Source organism: Camarhynchus parvulus, chromosome 4 (genome assembly GCF_901933205.1).
Source record: "Camarhynchus parvulus chromosome 4, STF_HiC, whole genome shotgun sequence".
Classification (NCBI taxonomy): Eukaryota; Metazoa; Chordata; class Aves; order Passeriformes; family Thraupidae; genus Camarhynchus; species Camarhynchus parvulus.
The window spans coordinates 15,611,696-15,627,694 of NC_044574.1; the positions used below are offsets into that span (position 1 = coordinate 15,611,696).

A 15,999-nucleotide genomic window follows, 5' to 3' on the forward strand; every position below is an offset into this window, starting at 1 on the left:
GTCACAAACACATCGGTCAAAGAAAATTAGCTTTAGCATCAATGTGAAGTGAGGATCACGAGATTTCTCATTACTTGAGCAGTAAAAAGCCTAACAGATAAAACTCCACAATAAAATACCACCTGGTCTATTTTTAGATTTAATTTAGAGTCCTCCTCATGCCACAGTTGCTTTCTATGTTTTTTTCCCCCTCTGGCACCAAATTTCAAAAAAATAGTTAAGTTTCACATTTCCATTTTTAATGATATTTAGCCCTAAAAATATATTACCAATAAAAGAAAACAAAAACATTAAACAAAGTGAAAAGATAGTTTGTGCTCACCTGATAAAATGTTCCTGGTTTGATTCACTACCAAGTCTGGAGTATCATTAAAGGCTGCATAACCCTAAGAAAAACAGGTGAAAAAATTATGGCATGTTTCTCCTTGTCAAATTGTTTGCACGTTTTTTTCCTTTTATTTAAGGATCAAAAGGACACACTAAAACGTATATGGCAATACTAAGAAAAATATGGTTTTATCACTCCATATTAGAAAAGGTAAAAGCAAAACTCTAAATATATTTCAGATATAGTTTGGTCTCCAGAATATTCCTTGGGGGGAAAAAAATCTATATTTAAATACACATGAATCAGTCACAGATCTCAAACTTTGCTGCCTGTCAGATCTTATAGCTCATCTAAAAGCCAAAAACACACATATGAAGATTCATAAAGTGAAAGGAGTTACTCTGTACCAGCCTAACACCTCCTGTTTCCAAGTCTGTGCCTTCTGAACATGAAATCCAAATTACAAACAATGAAATCCAATTGTCTCTAAAGACATTGCAATGCCTTCTTCAGTGAGAAGGGGAAAGAAGGGGTCCACACTATGGGGACCAAGCTCAGCAGCTCATTTGGACAGAAAGGGGAAACTGTTACAGCAGATACTTGAAGCCTGACTCCCTGTAAGCCTGATCATGCAGGAAGGGGTCTCAACCCCTACACACAGCCTTTGGTTTCACAAAGTGCCTTCTAGTCCTAGCACATGTTTTCAGATTCCTAGTTTTTTCAACCTCTCAAACTAAGCCATTCTTTTCCGAGGTGAAAATCATAGATTTTTTGTGTAAAGTTTTGCAAAATTACTAAGAGCCATTACACTTGGTCCATCGTACCAGATGTTAAATATGCACATAAGAATTTGAAATAAATATAGATATAAATATTTCAAGATAGCTGAAATACAATAAAACTAATTAGGAGACCATGGATTATTTTATTTCTTTAGTTTGAACCAAAAAGTAGAGAGCATGCTACGGGATCTGTGTTTCTGCCTTTTCATTTTTTAAGAACTGTTCTTTCAAGCAGACAACTTGTGAAACACTTTAGATTTGTATTATCCTGGAGATATAAAGCACTGCATTCATACTTTCAAGTGTTAAATCCTGGCCAAACCATGAAGCAGGTTGAGGTGGCAACAAAAGAATTCTGCTTGAGAAACCAAGAGGAGTCAAGTGATACACATATCCCAGTTTATTCATTAAGAGTTTAAAAATCTGTCAAGAAACATACCTTTTGAACCAGACTAGAAAGGTCTATTTTAAGGACATCATTGATCCTTGCAAGCTGCAAGCTCACACCTGGCAACTGGGAAGGAAAAACATGCCTGAGTCACATTGAAGTAGCAGTTTTGCTAATTCAGTAAATATTTCAAAGTTAGGAGAGAGGGTAAAGAAACTAAAGTGGTAGAGAATCTTCCTAAACACTTGTGAAACCTTTGCTGTACAAAAGCAAAGCTTAACCCTCAGCATTTTCGGAAGGGCAGATTATTTCACTGCCCAGAGCAGCACTTGAACATAGCTGCTTGACACACATTTTATCCTTTTCTACACAGAGGAATGAAAAGGGTGACTGGAATTACCTAGAAATACAGAAAAATGGAAGGTCACTTATCTCAGAAGTGACAGCACACACCAAGCCACTGAATGCCAGACATACTACTGGGCTTACTCTCACTTTGAGAGTCTGAAAAGTATTATTAAAAGATCTTACCCCGCTAAAATTGGCATTGATGTTCAGCTGAGCTAACGAATTCCTGATGATGTTGCAAGTTGAGGCAGCCTGCGCTGCATTGCAGGCAGAGTCATTGAGGGTGTTGCTCAGGTGCATTTTAACATCTGTCAAGTTTGCATGAAGTCTCTCTGTTCCCTCCTGCAAAACCTCTACAGAGACACTCACATTTTCTAGTGCTTCCTTTGTTTCTCTGATGGCTGCAAAGATGTGAAATTTTTTTTTGTTAGAAAGCAGCCTATAGGTACAGACATGAAGAGAAAGTGTACATGCATAAATCATACAATCATCTTAAAAATATTGATTTAATTACTGCCTCCTTCCCAGAAAAATCCTAGCACAGAAAATTCTAACACAGAACATGTACTTATTGCATACAAAAATATACCACTTGTGCTTTTCTACAGAGAAAGTAATGTGCTCAGCTTACTTTTATTGGTATTTCATCCACTTCCCTCTCTTCTACTGTTTCCCTACCTCTCCTTCCTCAGTGGTTTCAGTAAAGAAATTTAATGCTCAGTCATTAGAAACTAAAAGCCCATATCCATCAAATTGTATTCTCAGTATTTTCCTTATAATCCAACTCACAAATCACACAGCTGCAAGAAGAAAGGTAAGGAGATCATGTAGCATCAACCAAGCACTAGTGAGTGTTCCACACTGCCTGGCTTTAGATTCCATCCCAATCAAAACACCAAACAAAAGAAAATTAAAAGAATCCCAAACACTAAGCAAGTGTTCAGTAAACAAAGAACCACACAAACACAACTAAGAATAAACAAAGTTACAGAAACAAAGTGCACTTCACACCACACAAGGTTTTATTGTGGTTTTTACCTTTGATAGCCCTTTCCACTTTGACTTCAAGAAAAATAAGAGAAATAAAGCAAAAAGAAAGGAGAATGATGACAAGTGAATGAGAGTGAATTCATGGGTAAAAAAAACCAAACCAAAACCAAAGTGACTCAAGTTCATGGATGCTTTCCCTTTCCTCTGTAAGCTGTATCTGATTCATGAAAAAAGAAGCCTTAAATGGAAAAATAATAAAGGAATATTTTCTCTAAAAAGAGAAAGAACTAAGAATGATCAATGCCAAACTCAAAGATATAATGAAGAAATGCTGGCTAACACTCTCGTAATAATCTTGGCAGTGTACATGAAAAAATCCCTGACTAATCTGAAAATAACTATGGCTACAATATTTATGCAACTCTAAAAGGACAGCTTTCCTAGTTTCCTTTATATTCAACAGACAGGGACAGCAATTTGGAGCAAAAAATTCAGATTTCATCCCAATTCAATGACTCCCAAAACTAAGTATCAACAACAGCACGCAAATTTTGATTTAGGTTTTAAATGTATTTATCAATCTTAAGATGTGTGAAATCCTCTGTTTAAAAGAAATATCCAGGCATGTAGAAGAATGGTAAGTTGACTCACAGTATTGCACAAAGCTATCCCATGCTGTGCCTGTTTTACCATGGCAACAGAATATTATACAACAACATGTACATCTTTACCTCCTGCCATTGTCAGAGCTGCATCAAGCGCAGGACGCACTTCTTTTCCCAGCTGTTCCTGAACTCTGGTTCCAAGCACAGGTCCAACATCTGTAGTATGGAGAGATAAAAATAACCAACACATCATACACTAGCTCAATTTAAACTACCTGCTATCAGACTCTTTACTTAACAAATACATATATTATGTATATACATATATATATACATATATGTATGCTTATATATATATATATTATACATACAACTTCATTGATACATACATATACATATGAATAAATATACATGAATTATTGAAATTTTTTTAAGGCCTGACAGTCAGAGCTTAAGTGACAGAAGGTAATGCAAAGACACAGTTCTGCTTTAGCTAGCTATAGATTTATAAATGAAAGAAGTAAATCAAAATATGGTGGAAAATATTCATTAACACTTGACCACAGTGGTAAAGACACACAAGAGTTTCAACAAACTCCACAATATGTATTTCATTGCATTTACTACTTTTTTGGGAACAGGATTTTTTCCACAATTTATCTTCAAGTGGCCCAGCATCTGGACAGGAATTTTGTGGCACAACCTTTCACTACACACTATGTTTTATATTGCAAGAGAAACTAAGAAGTGGATTCTTTTCCTTTCTCCTGTTCCTCACGTGTCCAGCAACATCAAGGTCACCCCCAAGCCAGCCCTGCTGAAATCCCTTAAGCTCATTAAGCCCCTGTACCCTCATGCAGAACATCCAGCATGGACACCACAGCCCCAGCTGCCCTCACCTCCAAACCCTCCAGTCTCCCTGCCCACAAACAAATGAACCTTGGTTCAGCAAAGCAAAAGAGAAACGCTGAGCAGAGCTGGGTGAAACATTCTGATGTGACACATCCTTTAGGTGATCACCAGGTCCTCTCCATTTTCAGATCACAGTAAACTGATTTTTCAGTTGTTTTCCTTTTGATGAGATGGAATACTGCCTGGTACAGAAGCATCCCTTACTGTCAGCAATATCATGTCTGGCTTGGGATGAGAACTTGGTCTACCAAGTATTAAACACTTTTCCACATTTCCTTAAGGTAGGCAAACTGAACTCATCTACAGTTCTCTGGAGATTCCTACTACTGTTGATTTCCTTAGGAAAAAATCCTTCTGCACCCAGTTGTCAATATAATTAATTGTGATATTTCAAGAAAATAAAAGCTATCTTTATTGGATGATTCTCTCATCACAGACCCCACAGGATCGGTTAACTAACATTACAAATTTTTCTTGAGAACAAATAAACATTTAATTTGAAATTTCACTTTGGAGTGGCTGGGAAGCTTCAAGCTAACACTTGAAATACAAACATCAATTTTTTATTATTACTGTTATTATTATCATAGACTTACAGATTACATCTATTTTTTAGACCAGAGTGTTCCTGATGAGAATTAAGTAGGAAGACTACTTACCTACTGCTACTACTACTTTCACAGGCATATTCAATGTGCAATAAAGCCTCACATAGACAAGACTCATTAACCTCAGGGTTGGCTGAATTGAAAACTACTTTTAATATACATTTTAAACCTACACAGAAGCAGAGATTCTGGACATGAGAATCAATTTATTATAAGTGGCACAATGCCACAGCTGCAGAGTTTGATCCCAGCAACAATCCCTCAATCCAACAATGAAACCCATATGCATTTATAAACACCTGGCACACAATGCACCTTGAATCATTGTGTTTACTGATTATGGTCAGTCCTTTCTATTGGGAATTTTGGAAAGTGAATCTTAAATTACAAAAAAAAAAGTCAGTTTTCTGGTTGGTTTTGTTTACTGAGAGCTTTAAATATTATGCCTCATATTGTAACTGTGCTGAAGGGGAAAGTGCAGCAGTTCTAATTCAAATTTTATCTCCTGCTCTTCAACTGCTTGTTCTGAAATGGCAAATACATTAAGCAGCTTTAGAAAGAAGATAAGCTTATAACTCAACTCCTATCTGAAGAGAGGACAAAGGTAGAACAAGAAAAATAAACAGAGATCTCTCACTGGAACTATCACAACTGTTAGTAGCTCTGTTCCTTGATATTTGGCTCCAATTTTAAGACCTGAGGACAAATATTCCAAAATATTATAAAACTGAAAAGGAAAATAAAATATTAGCCTGACTTATTGGATAATAATTTAATAAAATACTTTTATTTCAGGAAATACTATGCATTATACCAGCTCTGAGACATTTTATGTGAAAAGGATTTTAGTCTCATTTACCACTAAGAACAGTACTTCTATTTGAAAACCGTATTCTCATAAATGAAATTTCACTTTGCACTATGAGCTAATTACATTATCTTACTGAAGCTTTTAAATATACATTGCTAATCCCCTTTAAATAAAAATACTTACTATTTAGGTCAGACAATGCTTTATCCTTAGTTGTGTTGTACTGGTTCACCAAGTAGTCAATTTGCTGAGAAGAAAATGATTAAAAAACTATTAAAGGAACTGAAAAAAGTAACACTTTTTAATGTGTCAAATAATCACTCTGAAACAATCAAAATATGCGTGCAAACCCCTCCAAACACTGGCCTTCTACTGTTTTCAACTAACCAAGTATTTTATTTGCTTAACAGAACTGCACATAAAGACAGTGTTTGATTGGAAAATCTACTTAATTGGAACAGCTCTGTGGTCAATGATTCAGCTCAGAAATATTAACTAACAGCCACAGTGGCCTTAGGGAGGCTTCAAGACAGTGAGGCCAATAAGGCTTTCCATGTCTTCAACTCTGTTACTTGATTTTCTCTGGCATGAGTTCCTCCTTCATGGAAAGGTGTGGCACTGATGTGGTGGCAATTTTGAAACAATTCACCAAGCCAATGGATTTGTGTTTGGGCAGCCCCTCAGAGCTTCTCTCGTGGAAAGAAGTCGGCTGCTCTGTCTTAATACAAGTAGTTTTCCTTACCCCCAGGTGGATTTGGCCCAGTCTCAACTTGAGCTCTACCAAAACACCATAACAATGCAGACCAGCAACTCAGTTACCACCAAATCTTGGGTTTGGAGGAAAAGCTAACAACGAACCATCCCAAATGGAAAAATTACACTAACTTTGAAAAGACATTATTGGTTTCTGCATGCTTAAAATAATGCATTCTACCCCAATAAAGCTAAAGTGGTGTAATGGTTAAAACACTTGAGAAATGGATTTCTAATTTTAAGCATGATTCAAACGTGTATAAAAGTATATCTGGTTTGCAGTCTCAAACTTTCTGTGAAATAAAAAAAGACAAAAATCCACCCTCGAAACAACCTATTGAATCAGTGAATCTAATTAAATGACAAAATAAGGAGTGGATCTCCTTCTTCTAACAGGAGAAAAAAAAATTGAGAACTTCTTACTGAGAAGGCTGTAGGTATATTTTTGCTTATTTATTATTTTGGTCTACCTAGCTTAACCAAAGACTAAAATTTTGCAGGGCTACAGGTCTCAAAGGTTTTGCATTGTCCCCAGCAATGTCCCAAACAACGGTGATTCTATATAACTAATAGTGTTATTGCTCAATACTCACAGTCTGCAAATCTCCTGTGACATGAACTCTTAACACAGGACTTCTTTTTCAAATCCTCTTATATGCTGTACACACCTCATACTGATGAGTCAAGGACATCAGTTCAAATTTCAGAGCTTTACAGACAATTAGTTGGATACTAGAACTTTTTGCAAAAAACTGTAGCTCTTCTCCTTTCCTCAAGAAGTTCTTACAAATGTGTGTGTATACATGACATTCAAGCACCTTGTCTGACAAAATGACTCATGAGGTACAGCTGATGACTGCATTAACACAGAGTCTAAAAAAGAAAAGGTAATAATACCACACTGAAACTAAAAAACTACTAAGTGGGACTTTGACTAACCTCTGGCAGAAGTGTTCAAGTTCTGACACTTCTAAATTTAATTATTAAGTGTTTTTATTAACATTTTAGCTAGTGTCTATTTTCTTTTCCTCTATTAAAGTAGTTTCTTCTACATAACAGATTTTCTCCTCTGAAGTTCTCGATTGTCAGAACACTGTCAAGGGGACCCTGGTGGTTTCTGATGTGACTGTACTGATCCTTCTGCGCCCAGCATCAGTTCCAGACTAACCAAAAGCACTCTGTTTCAAGAGGGATTATTGGCATGACCTCCACTTCTTGCCATATACCTCCAGCACCCATCTATCACAACACCACATACAAACAAGTTTGGGGAACAACTCCAGATAGGAAAACATTTGAGGTCTCTCCCAAGATGTCTCCTGTTCTCACATAGCCCTGGTCAGCAGAAAAGCACCCCAGAATTACTGTGACTGTGATGCTACCACACTTGTGGATTCCACATAACTGCATGAATTCCACCTGTTTCTAATTTATCAGTCACATGGAAGTAAAACAGATTAATAAAATTTAATTCAAATAATTAAAACTAATGAAAACCAAGGCAATAGAAATGTCAGACTTTTTTTGCCCCCTACAAATTCATTAAGAATTGAAATTGCACATGCCCATAGAACTATGCCCAAAATACAAGGAAACAAGAAAGAGCAACAAGGAATCCAAGTTTCATGTCATACTTTTTTTTAATGCTTTCCTTTTAAAACCTTTTTCCCCAAATTATTTATCTTCTGCTTGTGATCTACACTAGTTCAGTAGGAGGAAAAGGGCCTAGAAGCATCAGAGCAGCTAACTCCCAAAGTGCAGCTCAGAAGTTGTTCAAGCAACGCTGATCCATCAGGATAACTCCCAAGCACTTACTGCTGTGTGAAAACATCTTACCTTGCACCGTTTATTCTACTTAGTGAGACTGACATACAAAAAAATATAGAAAATACTGCAGGTATACAGAAAGAAGTAATGAATTATTTTCTGCAGTATTTCTTATGTATACATCTTCCCTCCCACCCTCATTCCCCATAAAAAAAGTTCTTTACCGCTGGAGTGTCGTTAAGGAAAATTTTCAGATCTTTAAAATTACTGTTAACCAGTTTCTTTGCTCCTCGGACTTGGTTAGTTAAATGCTGGTTGGCAGCATATGCACAGAGCACTCCAACACTACAAAAAATATAGACAACAGATATTTGTTAGTGTAAGTGCATATTCTAACATAAGACAGAATCAAAAAATTATAGCCAAAAAAAGTCAATATTATCAAAAGAAAGAAAGGTCTCCATAAATTTCTACAGGTTCTCACATACACCATGAAGCAGACTGTAAGACTGAGCCAAAAGGGCCAATACTGTAGTACTAATTCAAAAAAAATAAAGGAAAAGCAATCTTACCCCAAAGTCTTCTGAAGTTATTAATGTACAACCACTACCCCATTTGCATGGGTACTGTCAGAAAATGTGTATATAGCCTAAGTAAATTGTTTGAGACTTAGAAACATTAGGTTCTTTTACAAGTAGCATTAACCTTGACACAGCTACAAGCAAATGCTTGCCAGTTAACTGTGAAAAGCAGTATTTTTCATTTGATGACTTCAGCAAGGTTTATTCATAATAACACAATTTATTTACATAATTGCATAGATCAGTCAATAGCACACAAATAGTCCACATTAATGCTAAAATAATATGCATTTCCTGATACTGAAACAGAAGGTGGAAAGTGAGCTAGACTTCTTGTCAGCACTGCTGATGATTATTTTCTATTTGACCACTCTTCATTGTAAAATTCTCACTATGACATGGCAGATCTGCACAAACAGTAAGTTAAAAGGCAATTAAAGGCCCCATGAGAGACTTCAAAGATCTCTTATCATACATGAACCTGAGTTTTTTGTTTAGCTTAGGTGTAAAACACACTTAAAGAGAAGGATGACTTTTAGACATTTCACATTCCCAACAGCTAACTTTGCAGACAAGTACCAGAAAAGTCAAGAGTAACCACCAGAGTGGTAACAGCATCAAAACCAGGCTGCCTACAAACCCATCTGATGGGCTAAGCACTAACTCTGAGATTTAACCAGCAGAAAGCTGAGATGCACTCACCACAGGGCAGACACTGCCTTGAGGCCACAGTCAGGTGTGCTACAGGCAATTTCTGGTTGGCACATTTGATAAATCTCTTACTTTGTATTGCAGCTCAATACTAGAGAGGCAGTACCCTGAAAGGCCACTATGGACACCGAAACACAGGGGAAGGGAATCCCTAACACAAATGGCACTGTGCTCCTGCCCAACTGTCAAACATCCTAAGCTGGGGTGTCAAGAAGACTTAGACACTAGTATTTTTAAATCAGACTTACAGAAACACTAATCCAGGCTCTCTATGGGGAAAAAGACACATGCTAAGTGTAACTCTTGCCCCAAAGAACATGCATTCAAAGGCAGCCATAATACAGCCACATAAATGAAATGATGGAGAGCTAACAGGTACCTAAAATAACATGACCTGTGTATCCTGGCAAGACAGGAGCAAACACCCTGATTTATGATGCTCATCTCCTTCTTCAGTGAATCAATACCAAACCTTCATCTTTATTTTGCTTTTCCTACTTTAGCTTTTCCAAACAATGTAAAGGCTTGTTCTCCTCATAAAAGTGGCCATATGTGCAAGAACTTGTTGCTCTGGAAAATACTTTCTAAAGGAAAATTCTAATTTCAATTTCAAAGCAGCTCACAGGGAGAAATGGAAGGACTATATGCTACAGGTCAGATCTATTAGGATGATTTCTTTCAGTATCCAAAAATACTCATGACAGGATGACAGAGACTGACATAAAGTGGTTGCTTCTCTACTCAAAATTTCACAGCTATGTCTTCAAAAATGGCTGTTAATTAAGCTCCCAGAAGTCACAAAGGGACACACACATTTATCCTCCTCCTTAACCTACAGCAAATGGCATAGTTTCATTGCCACTATGACCTACACTCAAGCAGACACTATTATCACTACTCTCAAGGACTGAGAACTCAGAATGCCTAAATAGCAAGGAACTGAGTAACTTTCAATTGAAACCATTCTATAATTCTATGACAAGCATAGTAAACTGTTTAATTGTGAATACAGGCAATATATTATTTCTTTTCACTCTACTGTGATGGTAATTGCTATCAAAATATTTTTAGCTTTTCTTTGTTAATGAGAAGACAAACAATCTCAAGCTATCAGGAAAAGCAAACATGTATATTGCTCTGAGGGTCAGAGTTTATGACCACATCCTCATTCTTTAGACAGACAGCATTTATATCCTTTGGATTCTATGCTCAGAGATCAGAAAGGTCAACTGGAGCTAACAAAACAGAACTTTGTAAGATCTCAGCACAACATCTTTCTCTTCAGCTTCCTAAATGGAAAGAGTGGGAGGAAACAAGATAGTGGAGATACTCCAAGCAGCCAAGGTACTCATAACAAGTGTGACTACGCTCTGAATGTAACTAAACACACAACATGAGAGGAAAAATCTATTTACTATGTAACTGAGCCTTGAGTCAACATTCAATAAGCAGCTATGAGGAGAAAGTCATAAAGCAGGAATAAAAAGGACATGCCACTTCTGCAACAGGTTAAGAAAATTCTTTTAACAATTCTTCAGGAGTCCAATATTCCACTCTCAAGTTTCTTGCCAGGTTTCACAGATGCATACAAATGTTACTAAACCAGCTGCAGGGGGGAAAGCAAGCTTTTCCTTTAGCTGAGCTTGCAAAAAATTTCAAGTCACAAAACAGAAACCTTGAGCTCATTTACACATTGGAAGAATAGCCCCTTACTTGCTACCAGATAAATAATTTTAAAAAATTATGGAATAGAGATTTCTGTATCAACTTTTCCACCAATTCTTTCAGATACTATTGATTTCCAGGTTCTGAACAATGCGTATTACCAATTCTACAAAACCAAGAGGACAAATGTGAAGCCTGATGAGGTACTTGCCAAGATGCCAAACACCACTTCCTTCCTCCAGACCTGGCTTTCCTGAACATCCATTATTTCAAAAAAGATGTTATAACACTAGTTCTCTTGGAGGCACAGAAAATTGACTATGTGTTTTTCTACGCAATAACCAGAACATTTTCTATCATCAGCAAATTTGGTACTGCAGTATATGCTTTCTTAAAAATCAAACGTTGCTCCCTTGCTTTTATAATGTACAAGAACTAATGAAATTACATTTCTTTCCCAGAGAAACCATGCTTGCCTAAGCTTGCAGATGACTAGTAAGATCTAATAGCAGGTCTCTGTCCCTAAACTTTCAATTAACATTTGAAGAAAACAATGTAATTGTTTACATAAGTCTGGAATATCAAATCTACTTAGCTATGTATTTGATAGATTATTTCTATATCCTCTGCTCTTTAGCAATAGAATCCTGCTTTATAGGGAAACACTCATGTATAAAAGCTGTGAACTACCAAAAACACTGCATGTATTTTTTACTCAATCTATAAAGAAATATTTCAAACAGAAAGTGCATGTACTAGAAAATGACATCCTAAAGGCCTGTTAAGATAAACAACTGCATATATAATCACAGATTTTCCAACTTCTTTCTTATACCCCTCCTTGAGGAAAGTGTACGTCTCACTTAAGCCCCACCTGCAGAAAGCAGATCTAGTTGAAGCCTTTTTTTTAATTTAAAGAAAAAAACCCAAACTTACACTTCCTGTACACACCACTCCAGTAAGCTGAGTCTAAAATCTCATTCTAATTACCAGAGCACTACATCAGTGGAAAAGTGAGAAGAAATGTTCATCGTGATTAAAATCTACTGGCTGAGATATTCTAAAATGTGCATTAAGAGCACATATATGTCAGTGTGAACTTGCATCCTGACACACAAGAAAACCCTTCCCCACACTACTAGAGTTTTCTAGAGCTGTTGTCTAGATACACAGTCCATTGCAAGCTCCACTATCAGAGTCTTTCACCTACCAATACTCTTCACTGTGCATTTAACCTGTCTCTCCCCCAAGGAAAGAGAGTTTGAAACCATTTTTCCATATCAAGGACTGGAAAAGAAAAAGAAAAAAATGGTTCAATGAGAGAATCCCAGAATGTCTGGCACTGCAAGAGAGAGGGAGAAGATGGAGAACATACACTTAAATAGTAATCATGAAGAACTCCACCCCCTAGAAATCCTTCCCAGGCCCTCCAGCAGCTGTCTACGTGTAGGTTCCACAGGAGGGCCTTTAAAGCCAAGCTCCACTGGCAGAGGCGTGGGTTCAGGGTACCCTGTGGGATGCCAGCCTTGCCAAATGCATCTTCTGAAGCAGCACAGCTCAGGGTAAAGGAGTCTGTAGCATTCCAGTCCTTTGGCAGGGGTTTGGGACACCTATTCCCAAAGAAGGCCTCCCACGCTTCATGAACCTAAATTATACCCAAACTATGACAGGGTCTGCCTTAATAATTTCATTGTACATCTCAATGTAACCCTGTATTGATGGAGATCATTCAAATTTTTATTCCTTTGCCTCTGTCTGCAAGTATCCATAAGCATTTTATTCACACAGGACTAAACTCTTCTGGTTATTGCCACACTTGAATATTCAGCTCTGGCACAGTCCTTGAGAAGTGTGATTTTGGGAAGAATTACAGGAAAACCTTCCACCTAAGCTGAAATTGCATAGGAACTTTGAGGAAAAGCAGGTAATAGAATTTCCACAAAAAGGTCACAAGAATACTTTCTGAGTACAGTACAAGACTTGTAGAAACAGTTTTAAGTAAACCTCAGGCTTCCTCCAGTATTTTTTGTTGGGCCAGTGGCTACCAGTAAGACTGTCCTTTTGGGTTACAGCACAGCAGTAAGCAACCTGACATGGGCTTAAATAGATACAGGCACAGCATCTCCTTGTCACTTGTTAAAGAAGATCCAGGAAGGGCAGGAGAACCTCTCTTTGTACAAAGGCATACTGGAGACTTGAGCCCTCTGTCAGTCTGGGATCAGTAATATTAGCCTTATAAAGTTCTCTCTTGCCTTGCACATCACTCACAGCATTACAGACTTAACCAGGGAGTCCTCATATGAGATTATCTCTACTCGACCTTCAGACTGATTTCAGGCAACACTCCCCACTTAGGGTGGTACATGTGATACATCATGATGTCTCATAAAAAAGGGGAGAAAAAAAGGAGACACTAAAGAGGCAATTTCCTTAGTTCTTGAAAACATATTACTAGGGATCACTGATCTGCCAGTCATGACCTGGGAAGAATCACTTGCCTGTTCTGGCTGTGCTTAATCCCACAAGGATAGCTGGCAGCAAGGTTAAAGAGACCAACAAGGGGGACAATCTTAATTTTTCTACTAATAGGCAACACTCCCCAGTCACTATAGCCAGAAAGCAGCATGCTGCAACACAGAGTCCTGCAATGTGGTGGAAAGACAGTCGGCAAGCTCTGTGACCTACCTCCAGTTTCAACATGTTGAGTGGTAATTTAGTAACTTACTGTCTTCAAGGCACACTTGAACCATAAAGGACTTTTGTCCTGTCATCATGGTAGGGATGCACATACCACCCTACACCATTCAGTTTTTGAGTTTTGAAGTTCTTGAGGGTCATGTTTGTTAGTGATGTTTGGGAGAGAAGAGCATGTTCCCATATCTGTTATCAGCCTGTCCCCTATATCAGCGTAAGCAAGGTCACCAATTGTCATGGCCCACAGTAATAGAAAAAAACCCAATTTAGATTACAGCAAAGTGACAAAGTACATCCCATATGACTGAACAGTCACACTGTATAGATCAAAACACTTTTTTTCTTCTTGAATATAATCACAAAATAAGGGTAGTAGGCAGGTGAAAACATGAAGAAGGTAAAAGGAAGACAGAAAGCAAACAATGTATTTTGAAAGCAGGAAGAAATCTTGATTGCAGATCCTCATCACCCATTACATACCCAGCACAGAAGTATAGTCCTAACACCAACAGGGCAAAAATGTCTCCAAACTCCAGATTTACAGGGAGTGCATGCAAGGTTAAAACAACACAGGACTCAGAAGAAAACCCATTGTTTTGAACTAGTATAAATATCTGCAGTACAGCAAATACTGAAGGAAGTCACTTACTTGCTTTTTTCACCACCACAGCACTACCAAGAAAAAGGTAGTATGTGATATCTCAGGTTCTCTATGGGATTGGGGTTGAACACAGGATACGGTCTCTCATGTTCAAAAGTGTAATGCAACATTCTGCAACTGCTGTTTTGAGACTGGCATTTGCCCAATACAGACATAATTTTTTTGTTTGTTTCACACCTATATTCTGCTTAATTAAGCACCTGTGGATAGCAACAGTGGCAGTATTTTTTATAATGCAGTTACATTTTCTTTAATAAACAATAATTTCTGCACCTGTAGGCTAATACATTTGTCATATGACACTGCAAAATAAGTGCTATACCAAGGTTCATATTGTTCTCTTTATCACACTTGCCTTATTATTAAAGAAGCAACAAAAAGAAATGTTGCAAAACAGCTCCTCTGACAGTCAGCATTTTTCTTCTGTCTTTGATGCATTTCCCCACCACAGTTGTCACAGCAACGACACATACAGAAGCAAAGTCCCACAAGAGGCAGTAACAAAATAAATAGCAATCCCAAGGCTGCGGAGACTATAAAACCGATTTCATAGTAGATGGCCTGTAATTCAGACAAAAATAGTGGTAACAGCAGGTATCACACAGTAACGGCAATCAACACAGAGCAAAGAATTCAAAATCAAACTACACACTAAACCATCTACTGAATTACTGAGGTTATGGAATTGGTATATTTTGTCAATGATTGACAACTTTTCTAACAAAAAAGATACATAACATTGTAGGTACTGATAGCTAATAATTATTTTCCTAGAGTATTAGCTAGGCAAACTACAAGAGTGAGTGCTAAGAGAGAAGTAGACTCACAAAAAATAAATGTGAATCAGTGCAATGGAAACAGGTTAAAAATGAACACATCTGAATTCCCAGACCATGAATGTACTGTTTATCACATCTGTTTCCAAAAATGCTCCACAAATGTCAGCAAGGCTAACTAGAGCAACAACTTATGAGGGAGAAAAGGAGGCTTCATTTTTTCTCCATTTCGTTCAATTAGAGTAGAAAAATTCATCTGAACCCCGAAGGGAAGTATTTCACTGGATGATCGATTACAATGGCAGGGGTTACTCCAAAGGGCTGAATTTAAACCTGCTTAGGGACTGAAAAACATGAAGAAGCAGACAGATTTTAAGATCTCTCAGGTAAAGACATTTATTCTGCTGCCAATCAGCAAGGCAGCAGCAGCTAAAAGGATGCTTTCCAAAGCTGGCAGGAGTGAAAGGGAACGATGCAATGCAATACCCTGACTTGCTTTCACATGCAAGAGCCCTGGGACCAAGAAGCTGGGCCAGGCAGCCCTGGCAGGGCCCTGCACGAGGCAATGTGGCTCCCAGGGGACACACTGTGAGCTGGCCTTGCTGCTTCCCTTTGCTGA

The 15,999-nt window shown here is 37.7% G+C and overlaps 1 protein-coding gene across 11 annotated transcripts in view; it reads right to left on the reverse strand.

Moving 5' to 3' along the window:
* PROM1 (prominin 1) overlaps window positions 1-15,999 on the reverse strand; it is a 62,383-nt gene that overhangs the window by 19,462 nt on the left and 26,922 nt on the right. For all 11 annotated transcript variants that reach the window (XR_004060687.1, XM_030947725.1, XM_030947721.1 and 8 more), the window contains 7 exons: window positions 14,960-15,165; window positions 8,517-8,637; window positions 5,956-6,019; window positions 3,568-3,657; window positions 2,030-2,247; window positions 1,550-1,624; window positions 323-386 (listed from right to left, as the gene is read on the reverse strand). Coding sequence is in view for 10 of the 11 variants with exons in the window: in XM_030947725.1 (XP_030803585.1) it covers window positions 323-386; window positions 1,550-1,624; window positions 2,030-2,247; window positions 3,568-3,657; window positions 5,956-6,019; window positions 8,517-8,637; window positions 14,960-15,165 (838 nt within the window). In the remaining variant the exon portion in view is untranslated. The remainder of the gene's footprint in view (window positions 1-322; window positions 387-1,549; window positions 1,625-2,029; window positions 2,248-3,567; window positions 3,658-5,955; window positions 6,020-8,516; window positions 8,638-14,959; window positions 15,166-15,999) is intronic.